Genomic DNA, 26,632 nt, shown 5'->3' with positions numbered 1-26,632 from the left:
GCAGGAGTTAAGACGCTGCCTGGGTTTTATCGGGAAGGTAGAGGACTGGGAGTAGAGGAAAAGCAATGTGACAGCATTGCCGGAGAACATTTGATAAGAGTCACACTAGCAATTACTCGCGGACACCTGCACCAGGAAACTACACACCACCCTGACTCTAGAAAAGAACTGATGTCTAGACATAGCTGCTGGCAGGCCGGCTTCTTCCATGCTTCATTCACTGTGGGTATCAGAAGGAGGTAAAGGCATTGGGGGATATTTACAAAGTGCCAGTGGGCAGTAACATAAGCAACCAGTGCACTTTGTTTAATCTATGGCTAGTTCGAAAATGAACATGTAGCTCGGATTGCTGTTAGTTACGGCATATTTGCACATTATCATTGTCTTATAGTTCCAGGGCATCACATGACGTTCACAGCGGCGTACGGTGATAAGCAATGCTATTTACATAAATACATAGGATAACTATAAACACAACAATATTGCCGAGGGGGAGGTAAAGGGGTAAAATGCCTCGGTAGTAGAGTAGAGTTGAAGCCAATGATGGGTCACCTCTGGGGAGAAGCCAAACACCACTCATTGAGCCTGTACACAGAAGTGGGCAGATAGACAGGACTAAAGTCATCAGTGGGGTGAAAGGGATAACTGGGAAACCAGTCTGGGAGAATGGGCCCTGTCCGCCAGCGTTCATAGCTTACTGGTGGTATTTGTACCCGTTGTGAGTTAGGTAGGTTGAAGCCCTACTGGACACAAATCCATGCTTGAAACGAATATTTATATATATATATATATATATATATATATATATATATTCTCTAGTAGGTGGTGACTTTGATTGTCCGTGAGGCGTAAAAACTTTATTTTTTTTTTGCCATTAAAAGTATGAATTATTCACTTTCACTTGACTCATTGCATTACATCCTCCTGTAATGTCTTTATAGCTTAACTTTTTTTGTTTCTGAACTATTCCTATGATATTGTCATTAAATCCAGACGTGATAGTGAAGCAGATCGATGACAGAGCCAAAATTAAAACATAGAAGGAAGCCTAGAAAGATATAGAATTATGTACATAACCACACACACACACAGTGAAAGTCGCAGGAGGACATGCACAAGACAATTAAAGGAGGAAAGGCAACTTCTTTTATTTAAAAATCACTTGGATCCTTATTGTTTGTTTTAAATTCCGAATTTTGGGCCTCATTCAGAATTGTCCGCTATGCTGTTGTTTTTGCAGTTGAGTGATTATTAGCGATCTGCGCATGCATCGGATTCACACTGAGTATGCGTCAAAGTCCATTATCATAGTCGCAAGCAGCAACTCTTAGCTGTCAATCACTCTGCGAGCAAAGGGCCATTTGGGGGAGGTCACGGGATGTACCACCAGAAATGCAGTCATGTTTCATCCATTTTCTTGAGCGATCGCATGTGCCAGTGGTTCCCAAACTCGCGACGCGACACCCTGCAGTGAGCGCCCGGGTGGCCTAACAAGACTGCCCAGGGTATTTTTTAATTTATTTTTTTTTAGTGCATGGGGGAGAGGGCTTGGGGTGCAGAGCGCAGCGGAAGGAGGTGGGGTTGGTTGTTGTGAGCGTGCAGTCCTGTCAGTGGAAAGTAACAGTCAGTGAATTGTGAGGCTGCCTGTTGCTGAATAGGGTCCTACAACATAGTGCGTCGTGGGAGATCCGACAGTGTCTGGTCTGATCTGAGGAGCGATGCTGCAGAACAGCGCTGTCGATCACAATTAAAGGTAAGTAAGGGAGAGACATGAAGGGGGCAAAGGGAGAGACCTGGAGGGGGGGGCAAAGGGTTAGGGTTATAAATACTTATTATTGTGGCTTAGGGGTGCCTTGAAAATATAATGGAGACCCTAAGGGTGCCTCAAAATTTTGGAACCACTGTCGTACACGCAAAACATGGCGTCGGCGTCTCAGTTCAGGCTCCCGTTTGCTTGTGTTTGTTATGACACGGTTTGTGTTTTTCCCTTTCATCTTTTAATATGATCCAACACCCGAAGATTGCATTATAGTGTGACATAAATCAGGCGCTGTCTTTTAATGCAGGTTTTTTTTTTTTTAAGAGAACATTAATGAAATGAATAGTAGCATTTTTATATACCTGTATATATGGCAATTAGTGATGCCGATGAGCTCATATTTTGCCATTTTAATATCTTGTTCCAAGAGCTTGCAGTCTAACGGGGCTTATTACAGGGAGTTGAGGAAATATCTGCAGATCCCTGGGCTGGAGGAGGTGCTGTAATCTCCTGCACCAGTTCGTTGCTGGTCCCATCAGCACTGAGAAGATTAGTGAGCCTCTTTGATCTTGTAACATTGGCAGATGCTTAGCTCCATGTAGGCTGCCAGCTACAGAACAATAGGGGGATGTAGTTGTGCTCAGCAGTTTCTCTTGGGTTTCATGCTGCCAAAAGCTGACAACTATATGGCTCAGACGCCCCCATCTCTGTCTACACTGGCATTACAATGATTTAGAAATACCTCCAGCATCCACGATATCCTGTTTTGCTTCTGTACAATAAAAAAAAAAAGATCAGGCTGTAATATCATCTGGTGCACACGTCCTATATGCATGTTCATGATTTTGTGACACTGAATTTTTGTCATTGTAATTAGCATTTGTGCCAGGAAGCCGGAAAGGTTTGCGGATTTGTTTTTGCATCCCTGCATCACTAATGCGGTATTCCTAATCTGTGAACTATTCCAGCTAGTCCCTTAGTGAAGGCAGGGGGGGTGGGAGGGAGATTTTATTTTATATTTCCTTCTTTGTCTTGACTTGCAGCCTACAGAGTATTAAAAATTCAAGCCTGAAACCCAGCAGTGTTAGCAAGGGGGATCTTTTTAAATCAGAAGTCATAGGGACCAATGATTGATGGCTGGAAAGAACCTCTAATTTATTTGTGCACATTCACAAGCTGATCTTATTTTGCAGCCTCCGTTCGGCTGTGGAGGTCACGTCTGGGCCGGGTGATGTACTCCATGGCAAACTGTCTGCTAATGATGAAGGTACGTGGGCGGCAGTAAGCTGCAGAGCTACCGTATATACCAGAGCAGAACGCCACGCCAGGTTCTTCTATGCCGGCTTTGGTATTCACACAAAGGAAATCCTTTATATGAATTCTGTCTCAGCCTTATTTTCATTATTTGCGTAGTGGGTTTGTAATATATGTAGTATTGTTTGTTTTTGTTTCTTTCTTTTTTATTTTTTTTACCGAAGCTATTTCATGTGCTTATTGCTGCCGTTCTGTTTGTGTATGATTCAAGGTAAGGCTGATGTGTCCACTGTTAATTCAAGACAGGGTGGAAGAAAGTATAACTACATCTATCCGTTCCAGTGGAGTTAAGGAGAATCGTTTAGACATTCATTCATTGGTGGTTGTTTTTTTTTTACTAATTCTAACCATTATGTAGTCTGAACATACAATATCTCATCTTACAAACCAAACTGAAATGCAGATTACCAGCCTCCTGAAACGCACACAAGCGGGTACACACTTCCAGGCAGTCGCACATGCGTCCGGAGCATACTATTGGTCACTTTTATAATCAGAGCTTCTATGCATGGAGCAGTTTTTAAATATACATACCGGAGTAATAATCTGATTTCCTTTTCATTGTATAGCAATTTCAAATCTTCATAAAGTTAAGTCCTCTGTTGGTTCAATGTCCGCCTGTCTCCTCCCTTTCCTTTAGGACGCCAATTCACCAGCGTGGCTTAGGCTGTTGTGTGTTAGGGGCACAATATAAAATCTCTTTTAATACATTCTTTTTTGTATTAGCAAAGTTGACTAGATGCACCCTTCATTTAAAAATATTTGCCACCTTAATGTTTCTCTTAAACCATTTGTCGGCCATGCTAGTACTTCGGTGTGTTTCCCTCTCTGCGGTCACCATACTTCGCTTTGTTGAACAAGGTCCCGATACTGCACTGCGTGCCGAAAGACTAACGTGAACGTCATAAAAACGCCTCCTGAAGTGTAAGGAAGTTGTGTGTGTGTTTAAAAGACTCTTAAGGGCTGAATTTAATTAGCCACAATGCAGTGGCCGGGGCTATTTAATTACAGCCCGCGGGAGCCACTTAACGTGGATTTCTTTTCACCTTCTCCTGAGGCTCAAACGGGGGTTGAATAGAACTTTCTGCCCTGATAGCGGCTGCCGGGAACATGTTAGCCCATAGCTCCGAGTACTTGCCCCGGAATTTGAGTTAACGCTCATTAGCGGCAGATTTACTGCACAAGGAAAATGTCTTTTAATTGAATGGCCTCAGGTGTAAAAGTCTGAGTATATCGCCCTTTTCCCTGCGCGGTAAATTAATAAGGCTAATTGAATCCGGTCCTAAGGGGGCAAGTGGAGGTGCTGATAAGATCAACTAATCAGGTTCTAGCTTTCATTTAACTAGTACATTTTACTAAATGATAGCTAAAATCTGATTGATTGGTTTCTATGGGCAACACCACTTTTTCTCTAAAGAGTGAGACGTCTCCTCCTAAGTGAATTACTCCTTTAAGAATCGAGGTAGATTTTATATTCTGAAAATCAAACAATCAATGTTGGATTTTGGTTACAGAAGAAGCGGCAGACGCAATAAATTGGATTTTAATTGTTTCCTGGATCACATTTGCCGGCGTACAGATACTCCGCTCAAGTCCAAAGTTGGTGGCTGACGTAGATTTGGGCAAAAGCGTTCACTTTGTACAAATTGTGCAGCAACTGCTCAGTCCCTGGTCTGGTGCAAAATATACGCTATTGACGGCAATCATCAGCATCCTGTTCTCTGTGGCTGAGTGCGTCTTGGCTGCTGTGGTCTATTCACATTATTTAATTGATAGTTGCAGGAAAGCAGGTTCCCATATGGCTTTATTTAAAAGGAGAAGACAGTGGATGTTTGTATTTATTTAAACTTGGTGCTTTTTTGTTGTTTTTGCATCTTTATTTTATTTAAGTGTAACTTATTATTTACTAGCTGAAGTACCCAGCATTGGCCAGATTTAAATCTTCAAGTTATTAAGTTTTATTATGTGATGTCCAAATCCGTCCAGTGGAAGGCCCAGGACAGGCTCCCTGGTCAAAGGTCTGCCCAGCACTCCGCCGTGAGTTCCAACCAAGAGCCCTACCATTCCATTAGGCTTCCCAGACCAATTGCCACTCCTCTGTAAACTTTTTATCCAAGTCTATCCAGTGTAAGGCCCAGACCAAGCTTCCCGGGTCAAAGTTCTGCCCAGCATACACCAACGGGATGTCCGACCAGGACTTTAACCCCCTAGTATGTCTTCTGGGATCCAGTGTTACCACTCTGTGAAGTTTTCCTCCAAATCCATCCAGTGGAAGTCACCAAACATGCTTCACGGGTCAAGGTTCTGCCCATCATACACCAACTGGAGGTCCAACCGGGAACCTAACCCCCCTAAAACCTGGCCAGGATCCCCACTGGACCACCTTGTGTTGGTTTCATCCCAATCGGTGCCGGGGTGTCCGAATGCACAACCAACCAATTAACCACCAACCAACACACACCAGATCTCGCAGGCATTCCTGCCCCAATCTCGTACCTATATTTTGCTCCTCTGGTATATTTGATGTATTTTTGTGTTAAACTGTATGCATTGCTGACGATAACAAATGATGAAAATATTTTCTGTGGTTCGTATAATACTTTTCTGCACTTACAGGTAATTGCTTTAGTTCATTTTTGTGTTTTGTATGCTATTTTTCTTTGTTCTGTTCGGCGTTTCCCAAGGTAATGTAGCACAAACAAAACCTGGTATAGTGTGATAGTCAAGGTGTGTTTAGATGAAAGTGTTTACTAACAATTTTGGGCCTGTGATTATCTTGCTTTTGTTTATCAGAGCAAATATAAGTCTAAAGAAGGCCTCTACTGTTAAATATTTGCTGTCTGTCACCATCTAGGGGCCATTTGTTGTATTTCAGTTTTGCAGAACATGTGTACACTGTATATTTGTCTCCTCATGTCCACATTTGTGGAATGGTTAATCATTTGCCATAAATGTAAATATATTCGTTTTAACACAGCCGTTTAAGAAGTGCTTGACTGCACCACAATGGTTCAATGCTAGTTACTATTTATGTGATGTATTCCGTGTAGACATTTCATTAGCCTCCTGCAAGCTAATATTGAACATTTTGCAACTAAATTTACACCAGGTGCATTATTTAAATATTTGGTACTTGTGTTCTTTACGGACTCATTGCAGAGAGTACCCAAGTGTCCTATACTCATTATCATCAATCATGGTAATGTCTAAATCCGCTTCACGGAGAGGACCCTGACGTCAGCAGCCAGTGTCCAGCGTCATTCCCTACCATCCAAGTGGGCATAGAGGGGGAATATAACCTTGTGACGAGCCACAGAGCCCGAAGCGTGGCAAGCAGACAACTTTCGGTACTTGTGTACGTAAAGTACACAAGTACCATTTAAAACATTCATTGGATTCTCTCTGCAGTCCGTAAAGTACACAAGTACCAGATATTTAATTTAATGGAAATAAGGTATCCTAAATTATTGTATTACATTGTGTTCTTAAAATGTAAGTATTATACAGTATTTTAAGAGCATAATGTAATATACCAGCTAAAACCACCTGGTTTTTAATGTTTAATGAATTAGGCCTAACAAAGATTTAACTTCTTTTTTTTTTTGCTTTGTGCATGTGTTTTTACTTGTCTCTGAGAATTTGAATTTGCTTCATAACCCTGCCCAACAAACGTTGTTCCCCACTGAAAGATATTACTTAATTGCTTTCTTGTATAACGTGTACTCAGTCAGGCAGAGGTGAAGGCGCACAGTAAGCTAGCAGAATGAGTCATAGAGGCAGTTTTGGTACCAGAGACAGTAACGAAGACCCTTTTATAACTGTTTAGGGAGAGGATGAACCAGTGGGCTGCTAGTAAATGATCAAGGAGTTGGACGATGTAACGGTCATTCAGCTCTCACTGGCTGCCTGGAGACTAGTAAATTGTACTACACCTTGTGGTGCATTCAAGAGGAATTATAGTAAGTATTAGGTTTATAAGAGAGTCGATGTACTGTTTGCCCCTCTGCTCTTACAGTAATTAGGAAGCACATTACATCCCTTAAGGCATTGCTTTCTTTATGTCAGGTGGGTCAGCAAACCCCAGCGCACAACCCAGACATGGAAAATGGTTTTAAGTAGCATGTCGGCAGATGTGCTAGGCAGTCAGGAAACAGTGGGTGAAACAACATAGAACTTCTTCAGCTGGGCTAACCTAGAACTGGCTTCTGTTGAGTTGGTATGTCCATGCAGCGAGCTGTCTGTGTGGCTCATTCCCTGGTTCCTCAGCATCTCTGCTCTTTCTTTCTCTCATAGTTCCCAAGCTCTTAGCCAAAACCAATTAGAGGAGGTATGTTTAGCTATCTCCAACACCTTTGCTTTGTTGGTGTAGAGTAGTGAAATGACCACCAGCCCTGTGTTTGGGGGTATCCCCTTCTGATGTAGTATGGAAGTGGATAGGTGAAGGTAACAGGGAACTGGCCTTCAGCCTGGTGATGGGGCTATACCCTGTCCTTGCTACACAGTGGGGTAAGATATTAGCGTATTATTTGAAATTAACCCTTGGTATAGGTGTTGGCTAATGGGCTTAAATCACAATATATTGTAGAATACTTATATAGGCATGTGAGAAATAGGGTATAAGCAAACTATGCACAGAATTGCATCCCACTCACCACCACACGCATCCCCTTGGCTTCCAGCCATTCACTTACTTGATAGATGGTTATAAGGAAAGATATTCCTTTTTCATCCATCTGGGGCAGGGATGGGGAACCTCCTGCCCGGGGTGCCCTCTATAAGACCCTCAGTATCATTTGGTCTGGCCCTCAGAGGTTTTTTCTGCTGGCCTCATTTGGCTAGCAGGGTGCCTAGAATGGCACCCTGCAGCCAGAATCTATGCAGCAGTGCCACCTGGAGCGTCTTTAGGATGCTGCCATTACAGCTCCCCGGAACATCCTCAGGATGCTTTGGGCATTTGTAATCACTGACGATTGTGGCCCAGCCCCTATGTGACATCACGCAGAGGGGGCATGGCCTAAACTAGGCCCGCGAGTAATGTTATATATATCAAAATGGCCCGCGGCAGAAAAAATGTTCCCCACCCCTGATCTGGGGTGTGGAGTCAGGCACTAACTAATTGAAACCGGCTCCCACCCCCTATATAACCCCTCCCCTTCCACCATAACCTCAGTTTTGTTTTTAGTGCCTTGGAGTAAGGCACTAGCTAGGTCTTAGCTTTTGGTTAGGTTTAATTTCTTTATTTTGATGTTTGGGTGCTTAGGAGCTGATTCAGACCTGCTCGCTATGATGCGAACGCTCGTAGCTGGCCGATATTTGCAATCTGCGCATGCGTGAACCTGTGCGAGAGATCGGAATGCGTTCGCTCGCTGCGCATAGACTGACCATCAGGGTGACTGACAGGAGAAGCTGTTTGTGGGTGGTAACGGGGACTGACCACTGGAAACGGGGGAGTGGAGGTGCGAACGCAGGCGTGCCTGAGTGTCTCAACGCCATTTCATAGGCGTGCATAATTAAAAGGCAGCGTCATAGTACACGTCACTTGATGGGATTCACTCTGAAGTGCTTGCGGCAGGGTATAGTCAACCTCAAGCGCTGCGATCGTATCCGATGGTGCTCGATATACCAATGTTTTCATGCACTTCCAGGAGATGACATGCCTAAGTGGACGTGTTAAGAATGGCTGGTGGGCGTCTGCATACACTAAGTGATCGCACGCCAATACATAGTGGGTGAGCTAATGCCTTGCCATGAGATCGCCTGTGCTGGATTTGCATACGCAGAGTGCGAGCGAACGCATCTAGCCAGCGTGTCTGAATGAGCTCCTTAGTTCCTGGCAACAGGTGACAAACACAAGCAGAGTGGGAGTTAAATAGTATAGAGGTTTGTGTGAACCATGTATCCCACTGTAAAGATGGCCCCTGGGAGAGTCACCAAACTACATAGTCCCTGGGTCTCTTTCCATACCACACACACATTTGCCACTGGCAAAAGAGAAGGTAAGCTTTTATATATTTATGTGTAGAAGACCTCGTTGCTTGTATGTACTGCCTCCTGGCACGCCGCTTTTAGGCAGAGTGGCCGGGTATGTTATTACTCACGTGGCTGTAGGACCGGCGTGTCTCACACCTCCCTGGGCTGCCACAGCACCCGCCGATGTCCGTGAAACCGACTGTTCCTTCGGCAGGACCGCCGGAGGGGATTACAGAAACAGCAACATGCTGCTGCCTTTGTGGGAGAGAGAGGCTTGAATGCCACCAGGACGCGGTGCCGCTAAACAAGCGGGCATGCCGTTGGTGACGTCATCATTATGGGCCGCAGTAACACGGATGGTAATGCGGAGGCTAGGATGACGTCAGGAGTCCTGAATGAAACAGGACGCCGACTGCGTGCCTGGCCACACTTCCATATATTTGAATTTCAGCAGCTCACGCGGCTTCAGAGTCACGCACAAACAGCTGTTGAGAGCGGCTGGAGTTCTGCTTTGAGAGATTCACTGCAGACTGGGATGGCGGGGTATTAATGGATAAGCAGTTAACTGGGATTATTTATTTTGGGTATTAACCTGGTGATCTATGTTGGGCTTCTAATATTGTAATGTGTGTGTGTGTGTATATATATATATATATATAACACCTTTACTGCACTGTTTCTCAGGAATCTAGGCAGTAACATACAGGGGTATACTAAAGATTTGTTTGCCTTTGGTGTTTTGCAAGGAATATGGACTTTAAGGAGTCCGGGGTTTTTTTTTTTGCATTTAACAGATAGATGAATTAGAGTCCCTTTTCTTTTTTTTTTTTCTATTTAAACAGTGCTACACTTTTTCCAGAGGAATTTAGGTAGCGATCTGTATTGGTTAGGCTTGTCCATACTGAGAGAGAAAGGCACGGGTTCCAAAAAACATGGATCAGTCACTTTTTATACTTGTACAAAATGTGAGAAAAATTGGCAAAAGATATGGACCCAGGGGCACTCTGTGCTGGTCGTTCACAGGGGGATTCATTACCGGGAGGTTCGGCCGGTGATGCCTGAATGGGCCAGATCTATGGTTGCGGCCATAGGTGAATTACGTCTCTCAGGCAAATTGTATGACACCCTGTGCTCAAGCACCTACTTTGTCTGATCCCTCGGTAGAGCTCAGATGGACCCAGGATATGGGACGATATCTTGCATGGTGACGTCCCTAAATAAAATGGTAACGTCAGCAGGGGCCACAGCCACTAAGAGACGTTCAGGCCATTCCTCTGGATTTTCCCGCAGAAGAGGCTTCATCTACCTCTTCCCAGGAAGAAGGGGAATTGGATTATGACTGGGAAGACACCTCAAACTGTTTCCTGTAGATGCAAAGTCTCCCTGACCGCATCTATCAACATAGAAACTCCTGAATCAGAATAGGAGTCACCCTCCATGACTCCTATTCTGATTCAGGAGTTTCTATATTGACAGATGCGGTCAGGGAAACTTTGCATCTACAGGAAACAGCTATTCCAGTAACTAGTTCAGTTTCTTTCTTTAAATGTAAGAAGAAACATGTATCTGTTTTCCCAGAATTTTCGCATTTTGAGGTAATATTAAAAGAAGCCTGGTTAAAACCTGATTCCATATTTCATATTCATAAAAAATGTAAGTGGGGTATGACCTGGAGTAGCATGGCGTAGGCAGCTTTTTGCCAGCTCTCCCACGAATATCCTGATATTCATCCTGTTTGTTTGGCAGTTCATCTGTTGGTGTACCTGTACTGGTGGGGCATCCTCTCCTGCTTCCCTGGAGTGCTGTGGTGGGCTTGCTTGTGCGGTCCCTCTGCTGTTTCCCCTGTATCTGTATGGCCAGGTTCTCTGCTTCTCTCTTGCCTCATGTCCCCGTCTCCCACGGCTGATTTCTTACCTGCAAGTCCAAACCGAGTCGTGGGCTGCATTCACCGGTGCCCTGGGAGTGACTCCTGCTGACTGCCTCCTCTTTGTCTCCCGTCCGCAAGCTCCGGTGTCTGGATGCGCTGTGTGCTGGCCGCTGCCATTTTGACGCTGGACTTCTTCCCGGGTCTCCCTGCTGTTCTGCTGCTCCTGTGCTTCCTCTCTGGCTGGTTCATCTGCATCGGCTCCTGGACCTCTCTGAACACTGCAGTAAACTACCTGCAGTGCCTCTTCATACTGTGCTGGCTTAAACGTCCTCCTTCACCTTCTGGCTGCCAATTAGTGTGGATGTGTACCTGGTGATTGTCCTGTAACTTTATATCCTGGACTCTGGTTACATGGTTTGCACCTGCTCCTGGTGGCTTAATATTTATCCTTTGTGCTTGGAGTTCTTGTAGGGCTGCTGGGGGCTTCCTACTGTGATGGTGACAGTGCCTGTGCCTGCATTTCTCTGGGATTCCCAGCCTGTAATTTTCTCTCCTGACGGCTTCCAGCAGCAGTGCCCATTTTTTAAAGAAGATTCTGTGTTTTGCATCCTGGTCATTTTATCATACTAATAGTCTGCTCATTTTTCTACTGAGGAACTCTGCACTGCTCCATTGTTTCCCGTTTCAGTAGTCATCCGATTTTCACTCCTGCTTGCTCCTGGTGGATTGCTGTCTCCTGTGGTCCGTTCCATATACTACACTTGCTTAAAGTGAATTTGTAGTTCTCTGTGCCTATGTATTGTAAACATGGATAACTCACTGCAACAAATTCTTCAGGCCATAATTGCCTCTACTCAGTGATCTCTCAATACGTTTCATGATATTAAGGTGTATATCCTTTCTACCTGTGGTATCTCTTGGAAGTATTGTGATGTAGCGGTGCAGAATATACATTCGCTTTCTAAGGCCTTCACGGTTTCTGCAACTGATTGCTTTCTAGATTCATACTTTCCAATGGATGTTATCGTACCCAAGTTTGTACACTACTTCTTTCCTGGGTGTTTCAATGTAGTTGCAGATTCAAAAGACTCGTTCTCAAATCCTGTTAGGTGTGCAGGGACTGCAAGATATGTCATTTCCGTACCCTTTGTACTCTCCTGCTAATCCTCGAGTGAGCTCGGACAGGAATGTCTTTCTTGATTCCATCCTTTCAAGGGGATGAGGCCTGACCAGATTACTGTGTTGAAGCCAATCATTATACCTAGCCAATTAAGATGGTTTTTCTACCCCTTTCTCTTATCGCTTTGAATTTGTATATATTTTTTTGTGTGTTTTCTGTATGTCTTTAACAAATCACTAATGCTCCTGTGTTATTTTATTTTCTGTGTTATATATGTTTGTAAATTGCTAAATATTCTGTGTTGGAGGAACTCCATTTTGCTTAAAAAGTGGGAGAGCTGGGCCTTGTCTTTCAAGGGTCATTTAGTTTATTGCACTTGTCAGTTATGCCGTTTTATTATCCTTCATTTGAGTTGGGTGGGAGTGGGGGTTCTTAGGTAGCGTAGTGTAGTTGGGAGAGGTAGGGTATTTAGGGATCCTAGTATGCCACAGTTGGGGTTAGGTTATACAGGGTGGGGGGTTCTGGGAAGGTTTGCTTTGGGTATATTTTATTTATTTATTTTGTTATACTGCTGAACATGATTTGTTTTATTTTATTTCTCCTGCCTTGGCATGCGATTATATACTTAAGTTATCTATTGGCGGTGAATTTCTGGGTGATAAAGGCCATCAATCCCAGGATGAACCAGATGATTACTGTATTTCAATCAGGGGATTAGTCTGAAGCTAGTTCTTTAGCTGATCAGATTTTGGAAGATCTAACCCAGTGGTCTCCAATGTTAATTGAAATGTGAGCTACTTTAGAAAATTTAAACCTCCTCGAGCTATTAAAATTGTAGAAAAAAAAGCTGGCTAATAACCGAACAATTGAAGGTAATTTAATGAAAAAAAAAAGTTTCATAGAAAATAAAAATGCATTTAATTATTAGTGATCTTGTTGTAGTTTGTAAATACAATTTTACACACAGGCACATTTCACTATTAATTACCGGCTCCAAGGAGAGCAGTAGAGGAGCAAAAGTTATAGGCAGTGCTGCTGTGTGATTTTCCGGCAGGGCTGGGCTGGAGTCACTCGCTCCGCCGTAGCATAGACACCGTGGGTGGAATCACGGGGATGCACATCAGACGATTGCTGTAGAGGATGCAGCAATCACCTGCCGTGCTTCCCTGTGGCTCCATGGCGTCAATGCCACGGGGGAGCACACGTCTGAGGTCACTTCCTCCTTGTTGACTCAGCAGTACTGCAGCTGGGTGAGCTACCAAAATTAAGACTGCGAGCTACAGGTTGGAGTCCACTGTTTTAACCTATATAGGTGATGTTTTAATAGATATTATTCAGGTACAGTGTCATATTTCGGCTTTGCCCATTTCCGCCAGGTGTTTGCTATGGCTTAAAACATGGAAGGCAGACATAGTCAAAGCATTCTTTAGAGGCATTGCCTTTTGAAGGACGGTTTTTTGTTTGGTCCAGAATTAATTAAAATTAGGAGGTAAAGTCCTTACCTTCTTGTAACGACACCAAAATCCCCTAGGTTTCGGACTCAAGGCAGGGGAATCTTTCAGGCCTTCCGGGGTGTGCTTAGGGGTCCCCGGAGAGGGACCTTCAGGAGACGTGCGATCCCCGGCATCAGTCGCCCTGCTGCTAAGCCAGCAGGTCAATCCACGGGACTGGGATCCGTCCTCTGGTGGAAGGCTACTTACTCAAATTCCGGGAAACTTGGATTCAATCCAATATGGATTTTTGGGTAAGCAACTAGTAACCAGGGGTTACATTTTAGATTTGGAGAGTCCAGAAAGATTCTTTATCACTCCTCTCCCTGTGGGTGATTGCAGAAAGGCGGCTCTTATACAGGCATTTCCTGCACTTTCTGATTCCGGTACTACAGCAAGACCTGGGGTTCTACTCCAGTCCTTTCTTGGTAGACAAACCAGGTGGGTCTTTTCATCCCATTCTCAACCTCAGGGGGTTAAATGCTTATCTGCATTTTCTAAAGATTCAAGATGGAGTCCATAAGGTCAGTCATTTGTCCCATAGAGGTAGAGAAATTTCTGGCCCCCATAGATATCAAGGGTGCCTACCTCCATATTCCTATATGGAGGAGTCCTCAACATCTGCGGTTTGTAGTAGGGCATCGGCATTTTCAGTTCCAGGCTCTGCCATTCAGGTTGGCCACCGCTCCCAGATTCTTTACAAAGGTTATGGCACACATGATCACTCTGCTCAGAAGTGGGGGGATAAATGTGTTTGCTTATCTGAACGATTTGTTGCTAAGGGCACCCTCAATAGCCCTATTGCAACAACATCTTCAGATTACCTTAGGCATGCTCCAGAGATTCAGTTGGGTAATCAATTTTCCCAAATCAAAATGAATTCCATCTCAGAGGATGGTATTTTTGCATCTTCTCATCAACACCCAGTGTCACAATTTTTCTTCCGCAGACAAAGATTCAGGATCTTCAATCCAAAATGAGGACCGTTTTACAGATGTCTCATATGTCAGTTCTCAGGGCTATGCAGCTACTGGGAAAATGGTGGCTTCATTCAAAGCCGTTCCTTTCGCCAGATTTCATGCCAGACCAATCGCTTCATCGATGGGTGAAACCAGACCCTCAATTAAACAGGCAGTTTATCTGTGCAAAACCGTCAGTCACTTCTCTGATGGCTACAGGATGCAAATCTGAACAGGGGTTGCCAATGGTCAGTAATAAATTGGATCATTGTCACCACAGATGCCAACCTAACAGACTGGGGGGTGGTGGTTCTAGACATGCACCTACAGGGTCTTTGGTCCGTTCAGGAAGCTAATTCCAGTATCAAAATACTGGAATTAAGGGCAATTCGGTATACATTGGTTCAAGCTCAATCCCATCTAAGGAGCCTACCAGTATGAATCCAATCAGACAATGCCACAGTAGTTACTTACATAAACAAGCAGGGTGGCACACGCAGCTGGCAAACAATGAGGGAGGTTTCTCACATCCTTTGTTGGGCAGAAAATTGGGTTCCAGCTATTTCGGCAATTTACATTCCAGCTGTGGACAACTGGGAGGCGGACTTCTTAAGTCACCACAGTGTGTATCCTGGGGAATGGGAATTACACCAGAAGGTGTAGTTTCCAGATGGGAATCTCCAGACATAGATCTAATGGCTTCTCATCTCAATAAGAAACTTCCAAGGTACAGATCTCTGCCCGGGATCCTCAGGCATCTCTGGTGGATGCCATGACAGCATCTTGGGTGTTCCAGCTGGGTTACATCTTTCCTCCTCTGGTAATGTTAAGGTAATTCAGTGGATTCGATTAGTGGCACGGCCGGTCATTCTGGTGGCTCCAGACTGGCTGCGCCATCATTAGTACACAGTTCTTCGGAACATGCTGGCTAATATTTTGTATTGTCTGCCCCTGCGTCCAGATCTGTTACTTCAGGGTCCATGCCGTCACTCCGATTTGCCTCGCTTAGCTTTGACGGCATGGTTCCTCAATCCAATATCTTGAGGGCCAAAGGGTTTACAGAATGTGTTGTGAAAACCATGATACAGGCTCGCAAACCATTTACTTCCCAGTTACTTCCCAGATTTATCATTGAATATGGAAGATGGAACCTTTCCGGTTTGAACTTGTGGTGTTCACACCAAGAAATATGAGTGTCTCGTCTCTTGTCTCTTCTGCAAAAAGGGTTGGTAAATGGTCTTCGATTGTCCTCTCTTAAGGGACACATTTCGGCCTTACTGATCCTGTTTCAGAGGAAATGGCCTCTATTTGTGAAGTTCAAACCTTCTTGCAGGGGGTTCTTCGTATATAGTCTCCTTATGTCCCACCAGTTCCTCCTTGGAACTTGAATTTAGTTTTGGCGGCACTTCAAAAGGCACCATTTGAGCCTTTGGAATCTGTAGAATTGCAATATCTCACTTTGAAGGATGTTTTTCTTGTGGCCATTGCCACGGCCAGAAGAGTATCTGAGTTAGCGGCTCTTTCTTGTAAATCTCTGCTTCTCATTTTTCATGAGGATAGGGTGGTGTTACGTACTAAACCTTCCTTTCTTCCGAAGGTGGTTTCGGCGTTCCACATTAACTAGGATATTGTCCTTCCAGCTTTTCGCCAGGATTCAGTGACTAGTGAAGCTTCTTTCTTAGCACTGTTGGATGTGGTACGTGCGTTACGCATTTACTTGGACCATACTGCGTCTTTGAGGCGTACGAATTCCCTGTTGGTGTTGATTAATGCACCAAAAAGAGGCTGGCCAGCCTTGAAAGGATCCATCGCTAGATGGGTCACTTCTGCCATCCGGAAGGTATATTTGTCATCAAAATAAGATGGTGCCAGCCTCAATACGGGCCCACTCGACTCGTGCTGTCAGGGCTTCTTGGGCTGTACGGCATTGTTGCCTCGGTTAAGCAGCTATGCAAAGCAGCTTACCTAGTCATCCGTACACACTTTTACAAAGTTTTACCGTTTCCATACACAGCGTGAGGGACGCCAGTTTTGGGCGGAAAAATTGTTAGGGCAATTGGTTCCGATGCTCCCCCCCCCCCCCCCCCCTTTAATTGGCTTGCCTTGGTATATCCCAGAAGTAATAGCATCCCCCAAATGGTTGAAAAAGGAAATTAGATTTTTACTCACCGTAAAATCTCTTCCTTGGAGTCCATCGGGGGCATGGCAGGATCCCCTCCCTTGTTTGGTTTTCATACTAGATACCTGTTGCTTGCTGGTTTCTCAGTTCTTCCGTGGGTTTTTCTCCGGCTTTGTTAAACATAGACTGAGGTTGTGGAAGGGGAGGGGGTTATATAGAGGGTGGGAGCCAGTTTCTGTTAGTTAATGCCCGACTCCACAACTCACTATGCACAACCCAGAAGTAATGGCATCCCGCACATGGACTTCAAGGAAGAGATTTGACGGGAGTAAAAATCTAATTTTTTACATCCACCCAAGCTTTGTCAATGGAACGAAAAATAATTTAAATATAAATATTGTGATAATTGCAGTGGTTTTTGAAAAATAGAAGAAGAGGCAGCATAGGGACTATAGTAGTGCATGCTAAAGTCATGGTTGGTTATCTTTTGGCCAATAAAATCCTAGGGGGAAAGTTATATAACCTGCTTGACAGGCAACTCTGTGACTGAACTTAAAGCAAATAAATCAAACTCTTCAAAAACTGTTTTAGCAAAATGAAAGTGAACAAGTGTTTGGGTGCTGTGACTCCCGGCACCCTTTCTGCATAAATATGAGCCTTCATAAATGCTATCCCATTTTCACAAAGAGATCAGCTATGCTAATTTAGGGGCATGTTTAATAATAAGTGATATTCTTGTTATCACTTATTTTAAACGGTGCTCCAACCAATCAGCTCCTAACTGTCATGTATTTGAAGAGCCTACTGGTTCGCATAGCATGAGGGATTTTGCAGAGGGGTGTTTAGCTTTCTCTGTAAAGAGCCGTTGCATAGAACACACCCTGTTTAAATGAGGAAGGGTTTATAATACATAGGTTTTTTTTCTGAGAAACCCCTATTGGTATTTAACAACTTATTTTTCTTCAATGTCAAAAACTAGCACTGTACAGTTACCTTACTGTTTATAATCGTGTCCCATTTTTGGCCAGGATTCTTCATTTTCCAATATAATTTTAAGTGGTTGTTCTTAAACCTATCTGTGCCTCAAAGGTCAGGGGTCTTCATTCGCAATACCAGGTGGACAATCAAACAACCCTCTGTCTGACTCCAGTCTAGAGGATTATTATGTGCAATGTGTTTTTGTCACCGGAATGTAACTGCATTAATGCTTGGTTTGCTTCTCTCCCTTCAGGACTACGTTCTCGCTGTAGACGCCTATCACACAGTAACCAAGTATTATCCAGAGCAAGAACCACAGTTGCTTAGCGGCATCGGGAGGATTTTTCTTCAGGTAATTGCCGACAAGTGAACCAATACACTTTCTTCCATCTAGTTATGAGGTCATTAAATAAGATAAAATGTTGGGAAAGGAGAAGCCCCAGGGGACCTTATTTGTTCTAGTGTTCATCCTGCAAATTGGACATTAGAATTATTAGCTAATGATTAGTAGGTCTAGAAGCATGCCTGAATGATGTGTTGATGCCAGAATCTTTGCAGGTATAGAGCACAGGGAAGTGAGAACTCCCGCTGGAGAACGAGAATTTTATTTTACTGCTACAATCTTACAGGAAAATGTAAGCCCTGGGCTTATGAAACTCTGCTCTAATCCCCTTGTCAGAGTTGTTCTAGTTTTTTTTTTTACATTGGTTGGCATATCAGTCCTGACAAGTGTCCAGAATATACTTTATTATTGTGTGAATGCAATAGGCCTTCAGCAGATTGTGACCTTCTTGGCTGCAGTGGGCCATACAAGGCCTCAATCTTCATCCCACGGGTCCTGACTCCCTTGGCATCTGTTGTATGTGCGGTAGGGGTGGCTGGGATTGTACAGTATGGAGTGCTTTATCACACTGCCGTCATCTCTAGAGGCCATAATTTTAGAGAGCCTACTGTATAACGCTCTGAACTCATACAACAGGTCAAGGAGGGTCTAAGTGGATCTGAAGGCAATATGCAACCCTTGTTTTTGCATCAATAATTGTAGTGTATTGTTTGGTTCTACCTTTGAGGGTTTTGTTGCCTCCCTTCCTTCCTTTGCCATTATTTCAGATATATGTATCCTTAAAATGGAACTGAAGAAAGTTTGCACTGGCACCAGGGTAGTGGTCCAGAGTGCACTGTTGCTTAATTATCAATATTTAATTGCAGTCCTAATGCCAGGTGCTTCAGTTTCCTCCTACAGTCCAAAAACATACTGGTAAGCCTTTAGATACTTTTTATAGCGTTACTCTGCTTTGTAATAGTTAGCTGTTTATATTTTCATGTCTTAAGTTACTTAGAGGTGCCCATTGTTGTTGAGCGTTAAGTTGGGCACACAGTATGCAGTAATTGAGTCCAAGAGCAGATTTCGGACTTGTAGAGTGTGTGTACGCAGCAACTGAGACCTACAGTCATTTTAAAACCAGTCTGATCTGGACTGTTGGGGATAAATTTACTAAGGTGAGCGTTTTTAGAAGTGTAGGTGTTGCCCATGCAACCAATCAGATTCTACTTAACATTTAACTAGCACCTTCTAGAAGAAAATGGCTAGAATCTGGTCGTTATGGGCAACATCTCCACTTCTAATAACTCTCCTTACCCCTTAGAGTGATGGAAAACAGGCAGCCGACCAAATGTTCCCCAATGGCCTCCAGCTACTCTCAATTTGTGCCACATGGGTCTCTTTCTATACTCTGTCTTTCTGCTTGTAATACGAGCTGGAGCCGCAGGTTCTAAAATACAGAAAATAAGACTGAACTTGATCTCATTCCTTGCCCAGACAGCCAACGTCCGCATCCCTTGCCCTCACCCACGCAATGCAAAGCATTCACGCGGCACATCCTTCATTAAAGCTGTGTGATTCCTACTTACGTCATTAAAACAAGATGGGGATTTTTTTAAATAGGCCTTTGTTGTGCACCAATGTGCTGCAAAATTGTTGTCTAATTTTGGTTCTACTTACACCAGTGAACAAACATTGTGTATCATGAGGTACATAAAAAAAAGTGTGTCACGTGCTTGCTTCGGCAGCACATATACTAAAATTGGAACGATACAGAGAAGATTAGCATGGCCCCTGCGCAAGGATGACACGCAAATTCGTGAAGCGTTCCATATTTTAGGCATATAAAAAAAAAAATGTGTCACAGTTTGATAGATGGAAACCTCTATCCAGAGTTGCGATGCGTCCATTCCAGTCATACATGTAACTTTCAAGATCTGGTGCAAATCCCCGGTCACCCTGTTGTAGTTTGTGATATGTATCTTGCAATAAATGGCTGCTGTTTTGTTACAGGTTAGTTGTTTCAACTTCTCAGTGATATTAACGGTAATACATGACCCTTTTGGAAGGTTAATAATCGTTTATAGAGCGCTTTTCTCCAATGGGATTCAAATTGCTTTACAGATATGGTGGCGTATGACCTTGTTTCCCCAGGCAGTCACAGATTGTTGCCTCTGATAGGATAGAGGGTGGTTACTCGTACCTGAGTAATCTGAGTGACTTTACATCACTACTCCCAGGGATTCCTGCTCACAGTCTGTGACCACCTGTTACTGACTCCTCCCACTGCGTAGTGGGTGGGTAACTCAATACCACCACTAGGATCCTACAATGGCACCTGGAACCGCTCATTCTATTTAGGCTCCTACATCTGCACCTGGAACCGCTCGTTCCATCCAGGCTCCTACACTGGTACCTGGAACCACTTCTCCCAGGCTCCTACCACAGGACACCTGGAACCGCCCACTTCTACGTATGTGTTGACACGCTGCTGCAACACTTCCTGGGTAGTGTCGGCTAATTCCCAATGGTACCTCACTATGTACTAGTCTGCATTGGGTAGATGGCAGAGTGCTTCAACTTGAAGACACTGGACTCGCTCTCACAGGATACAAGCAGATGCAGCCATATTAAGGCAAGATACTATTGCTCACTGTTTTTAAATGAAAAGTTCCCTTGCTGAAGGTGCTTGGAACAATCACACTATATAGAAGTACAATTATTGATTGATACACATTCAGGGCTCATAGGCTCTCTTTTTTTATATGGTTCTAACGCAAACTACCACAGGGGGTAAGCCCACCCTGGGTCCCTTTATCCAATAAAACTAAGTGCATGTGCAGGGCATGCACACATTAAACATTGTCCCTAATGTGCTGTGCCTGAGATCACCTGGACAGGTGACCAGCAACGGCTCCTGCCCTCTTACCTGAGGGAGGCTGCCGCTGCTGCTGCCTTGGGTCCCGATGCTTGCTCAAGGAAACTGGCAGGCGTCGTGATCGGGGCATGCAGATAAGCGGCGGTGGCGCCGCACATGCGCACGCTTAACACCAGCTTCTCGGAGCTGCATTGTTTGCAGCCCCGTGAAGCAATGTAGGGCTGCCCGAAAGGCAGAGCAAGCGGCTTCAACTGGAAGCCGCTTTCTGTTGAAGCAGCCCGGACTGGCAGTCCCAGGGGGAGGAGACACCTCCCCTGGCTGCCTGTCTTCAGCGTGACTGGCAGGTGGCGCTTCCAATGGGGGGGGCTGCAGCCGCGTAGCCCCTAGGTAAGATCCGCCACTGCAGGTGACCATACTCCAGGTGCCAGCAAGTCTGGAGTAGTGGATGGTTCCCTCTAATACTTTACTTCCAGGATCCAGCTGGGGGACCTTATCATGATTTTCTGCCTGAATTTGGACTCCAGAGGCAGGGAGACAGGATTCCCAGGCATCAGTCTCCTGGTCACCGAGTTTTAAGGTGCATACACACGTAAAGATTTTCTGTCCAACCATCCAAATAGTTGATTGGTTGGAATGAAAATCTGGTAATGTATGGGAGCAAATGATGATCAGCAATTTTGCTCCTAAATGCCAGAAAACAGATGAAAATGGTCGTTCAGACAAGTTTGTTAAATGTTTGATCTAAACAATTTGTTCAAACAACAGTTTTTGTCCATTTTCCGGAGTTTGGGAGCAAATTGCTGATTGTCATTTGCTTTCATACCTTACCAGATTTTCATTCCAACCAATCAACTAGTTGGATGGTCGGACAGAAAATCTTTGTGTGTACCCAGCTTAAGCTTTTTGGAGCTCCAGTAAAACCATTAGCTCTCCATGCATCTTCTAGTATCACTCTGATGCAAGAGGCTGCCAGCAGCCCACAGAGGGCTTCATGATACCACCATGGAAAGTGTAGTTTCACTTTAAATATGAATTAATGTTCCAATTACTAATACTACACAGGAAGGATTAAGATGAGGCTGCCATTTTCGGCGCACATCGGTAGGATTACAGTAGACCGAATAGGCCAGTGGTTCTCAAACTTGGTCCTCAGGACCCCAAACCGTTCACGTTTTCCAGGTCACCTAGCAGGTGCACAGGTGTACTCATTACTCACTGACACATTTTAAAGGCTCCACAGGTGGAGCAAATTATTTCACTTGTGATTTTGTGAAGAGGCCTGGAAAACCTGCACTGCTTGGGGTCCTGAGGACAGAGTTGGAGAGCCTGCGGAATAGACAAAGCGTGGAAGAGACGATACAACACTTGATGTTTATCAGGCTGCCTGTGGTTGGGGAAGGGGAAGGATGTCAGATTTTATCCAGATCTGGAATTGGCTTAGTCTAGCTTAAGTTGAGACCTAATGAGCCAATGAAGTATTGAAACCTCAAAAAATATTGATCATGTTTGTTTTATTGATGTGAAGTCTGCATGTGTAGAGGCCCGTGTGATATCCTTTGTTCTATTCCCTAAATAAGTCTGTCTCAGGTTATACAGAGTATAGATAAACTTTTGGCTACTTAATGATGATGTAGCAACCTGTTTGCGGCACACTTGAAAGCCATTGGCATGGATAGAGGAACAGTACAGAGATAACAGCTACAGAACTCCCATGTATAAAGTAGGCTTTATGCAACAAGTCTCAATTATACCCTCTGTAGTCTTTAAATATACATTAAGCACAAATATGATGGTGGTTCTCATTACATTTTGTAAGTCCCCTTTAAACCTGCAAAAACAAATTATGTGTAAGGGTATACGTTTAGGAAGCCGGTGGCCGCAATACCGACCGCTGGCTTCCCGACTCCTCAATCCCGGCTAGGGTTACATGACAGGCGTCTAAAATATAGATGACTGTCATTACTCCTACGCCGTGAGACCGGCACCCGGCATTCTGATAGAAGGTAAGCTGGGCGCCGCTAGCGGACAGCCGCGGGGGGGTAAGGGTTAGGTTTAGGACTCCCGGGGGGGACTTAGGGTCAGGCACCCCCCCGGGAGGGTTAGGGTTAGGCTAGGGGAAGGGGGGTTAGGCTTAGGCACCCCCCGGGGGGACTTAGGTTTAGGCAGCGGGGAAGGGGGGGGTTAGGCACTTAGAGGGGGGATTAGGGTTAGGCACTTGGGGGGGAGGTTAGGGTTAGGCACCCCTAAGGGAGGGTTAGGGGGGTAAGTTAGGTTAGTTAGTACTTGCCTGGGGACGATCGGAATTTCCAGCACTGTCGGGCTGCTGCTGCCGGGATCTCTTCCTCTGTCGGCCTGACGCTGCCAGGATTCAAACTGCCGGCGGTATTACATACCGATTCCTGTGTAAGTACACGGTCTCCTAATATAGCAGCAATGCAGCAGACATCTCTTGTGTGTGTGCTTTTTATACATTACTGCAATTGTTCCAACAAATGGGGGAAGGGCATAAAGGCAAATTCGTGGATTATTGTAGTTTAAGGAAGGAAAGTACCTGAGATGGGGGATTCAATTCAGCAGTAAGTGACTGTTCTCACAGCTTTGTGAAATTATACAGTAAATGGTAAAACGTTGGATGAAGGATGTGAGATTTGGTCAGGTTCCACCGGAGACGATTGTGAGAGGTCTGTGCTGACATCTCCTGCCATGCAGTAGACACATCTCTCATTCTGGCACTGCAATCTGTCACAGGCTTTCAGAGGTATTGGTCTGTATCTGATTACAGGGGTGGATGCAGGCAGTGTTGTATTTTCTCACAACAGATATTTAACCCCTCCCCCACCTTACATCTCTGAGTTCTGTGGTCTGATGATATACAGTGCCTTGCAAAAGTATTCACTCCCGTTGCATTTTTCATGTTTTGTTACCTCACAACCTGGTATTAAAATGGATTGTTTAAAGGTGTGCATCATTTCATTCACAGAACATTCCTACAACTGTGAAGTTGTGTTTTTTTTTATATTGTGAATCAAACAACATTTAGGACAACATAACAGAAAACTTCAGCATGCATAACTATTCACCCCCCTAAAGTCAGTACTTTGTCGAGCCACCTTTTGCACCTTTTACAGCTGCAAGTCGCTTTGGATAAGTCTCTATGAGCTTGCCACATCTTGCCCCTGGGATTTTTGCCCATTCCTCAAGGCAAAACTGCCCCAGCTTCTTCATGTTGGATATTTCCGCTTGTGAACAGCAATCTTCAAATCTGACCACAGATTCTCAATTGGATTGAGATCTGGGCTTTGAGGCAATTCCAACACATTTAAAGGTTTCCCCTTAAACCACTCGAGTGTTGCTTTAGCAGTATGCTTCGGGTCATTGTCCTGCTGGAAGGTGAACCTCCGTCCCAGTCAGGCAGACTAAAACAGGTTTTGCTCAAGAATATCCCTGTATTTAGCACCATCCATCTTTCCCTCGACTCAAATCAGTTTCCCAGTCTCTGCTGCTGAAAAGCATCCCCACAGCATGATGCTGCCACCACTATGTTTCACTGTGGGGATGGTGTTCTTGGGGTGATGAGATGTGTTGGGTTTGTGCAAGTCATAGCGTTTTCCTTGTTAGCCGAAGAGTTTGCTTTTAGTCTCATCTGACCAGAGCACCTTCCTCCATACATTTGGGGAGTCGCCCACATGCCTTTTGGCAAACTCAAATCGTGTCTTCTTATTTTTATCACTAAGTAATGGCTTTTTTCTGTCCACTCTTCCATAAAGCCCAGCTCTATGGAGTGTACGGCTTATTGTGGTCACATGCACATACACCAGTCTCTGCTGTGGAACTCTGCAGCTCCTTCAGGGTTTGGTCTCTGTGCTGCCTCTCTGATTAATGCCCTCCTTGCCCGGTCTGTGAGTTTTGGTGGGTGGCCCTCTCTTGGCAGGTTTGTTGTGGTACCATGTTCTTTTCATTTGATGATGATGGATTAGATGGTGCTCCGGGGGAATCATCAAAGGTTTGGATATTTTTATTATAACCCAACCCAGAATTGTACTTCTCAATAACTTTGCCCCTGATTTGTTTGGAGAGCTCCTTGGTCTTCATTGTGTGATGCCTCTTGCTTAGTGGTTGTGCAGCCTCTGGGGCCTTTCAGAAAAGGTGTGTTTATACTGACAGAGCATGTGACACTTAGATTTCACACAGGTGCACCAGAACTTTTGAGGGGCTTCATAGAAAAGGGGGTGATTACTTATGCACATGCCAATTTTCAGAATTTTATTTATAAAGATTCTTTTTTATATATTTTTTTCTCATTTCACTTCACAAAATGAGACTATTTTGTGCAGATCCATCACTTAAAATTCAGATTAAAAAAATAAATAACAGGTTATAATGTAACAAAAAAGGTAAAAAGCCAAGGGGGGGTGAATACTTTTGCAAGGCACTGTAAATGGGTTCCAGACAAGCTGGGTACCATGTAAGCCTGAGCTAGCCGACTTGTGCTTACTCCGCTCTATGGGTAAATTTACTAAAGTGAGAGTTTTTAGAAGTGAGTTTTAGAAGAGATGTTGCCCATAACAGCCAATCAGATTCTACTTAACATTTAACTAGCACCATCTAGAAGATAATAGCTAGAATCTGATTGGTTGCTATGGACAACATCTCTTCTAAAACTCACTTCTAAAAACTCTCACTTTAGTAAATTTACTCCCTAGAGCAGGGGTCTTCAACCTTTTAAGGCAGTGTGGGCCACATTAAAAAATTTGAAGCCGAGGACCACTAGTTATACTGTGGTATTTAGACTCTGCCCCCTCCTCACACAATTATGACCCATAACTGCCCCCTTCTACAATTTTAATTATGTCCCATAACTGCCCCCCTCGGCAGTGCCCTCAGTAGTTCCCCTTATACAGTGCCCCCAGTAGTGATTCCCCTTATGCAGGCCCCCAGTAGTGATCCCCTTATGCAGTACCCCCAATAGTAGTCCGCCCCCCTTGGCAGTGCCCTTTATATAGTGCCCCCAGTAGTAGTCCCCCCTATGCAGTGCCCCCAGTAGTGGTCCCCCCTGTGCAGTGCCCTTTATGTAGTGCTCCCAGTAGTAGTCCTCACTATACAGTGCCCTTTATATGGTGCCCCCAGTAGCAGTCCCCCCCCATGCCATCCCCCAGTAGTGGTCCCCCCCCAGTAGTGCCCCAAGTAGTAGGTCAGTCCCCCCCCCCCCCCCCGAGATGCAGTGCCCCCAGCAGTGTAGACAAAGACACATACGTAAAAAAGAAAAATAGAACACTTACCTCCTGCCGCCGTCCGCTCCTCCGTCCTCCCGGGCCGGCCCGCTCTGCATTATGGGAGAGACCTCATGACGCCTATCCCACCACCCACTGCGGGAGCCGGAAGATGGAGCTCATGAGTGAGATGCAGCCCTGCTCCTGCAGTGGGTGAGTCTGTCTGACTCTCATTGGCTGGCTGCCAAAGCAAACACACTGCCGGCGGTGGTGGTGTGCTTGTTTCTGTGTGTAGTGCAGACTGCACTCACTGCGGTCTGCACTACAGTAACCGTCGGCGGGCCACGGGGAACGGCTCCGCAGGCCACGGGTTGAAGATCCCTTCCCTAGAGTCTGCTGTGTCTGACTATGGGGCAGTTTTAAGTCTCAATTGCTTGCGTGTACAGTTAACAGCGGGCGCCTGCAGAGAAATAAGGCTCGGGCCCGATTTCCCTCCAAATTTACACACACAAATAACCTGCGTTGACCCCCTAGTGTTGAAGCATGGCACTGCACACAATAACTGGATTTTAGATGTCAGAGGTCACTTCCCTTTCAGTCCTGGGCATGTCAGACACATAGTAGTTTTTATTGAACAGTAATTTAG

The 26,632-nt window shown here is 44.8% G+C and overlaps 1 protein-coding gene and 1 non-coding gene across 4 annotated transcripts in view; both read left to right on the top strand.

Moving 5' to 3' along the window:
* TRAPPC12 (trafficking protein particle complex subunit 12) overlaps window positions 1–26,632 on the top strand; it is a 168,415-nt gene that overhangs the window by 130,749 nt on the left and 11,034 nt on the right. For all 3 annotated transcript variants that reach the window (XM_088479508.1, XM_088479507.1, XM_088479509.1), the window contains exons 8-9: window positions 2,953–3,026; window positions 17,830–17,928. In XM_088479508.1, coding sequence (XP_088335634.1) covers window positions 2,953–3,026; window positions 17,830–17,928 — 173 coding nt within the window. The remainder of the gene's footprint in view (window positions 1–2,952; window positions 3,027–17,829; window positions 17,929–26,632) is intronic.
* On the top strand, window positions 19,631–19,737 carry LOC148516835 (U6 spliceosomal RNA). The gene has a single exon (XR_015879361.1). It is a non-coding gene; the product is annotated as a U6 spliceosomal RNA (small nuclear RNA).

Source organism: Taudactylus pleione, unplaced genomic scaffold (genome assembly GCF_031769625.1).
Source record: "Taudactylus pleione unplaced genomic scaffold, aTauple2 ptg000238l, whole genome shotgun sequence".
In the NCBI taxonomy this organism is placed as follows: Eukaryota; Metazoa; Chordata; class Amphibia; order Anura; family Myobatrachidae; genus Taudactylus; species Taudactylus pleione.
Note: the sequence above shows the minus strand (reverse complement) of the source record. Positions and strands in the feature narration are given on the sequence as shown.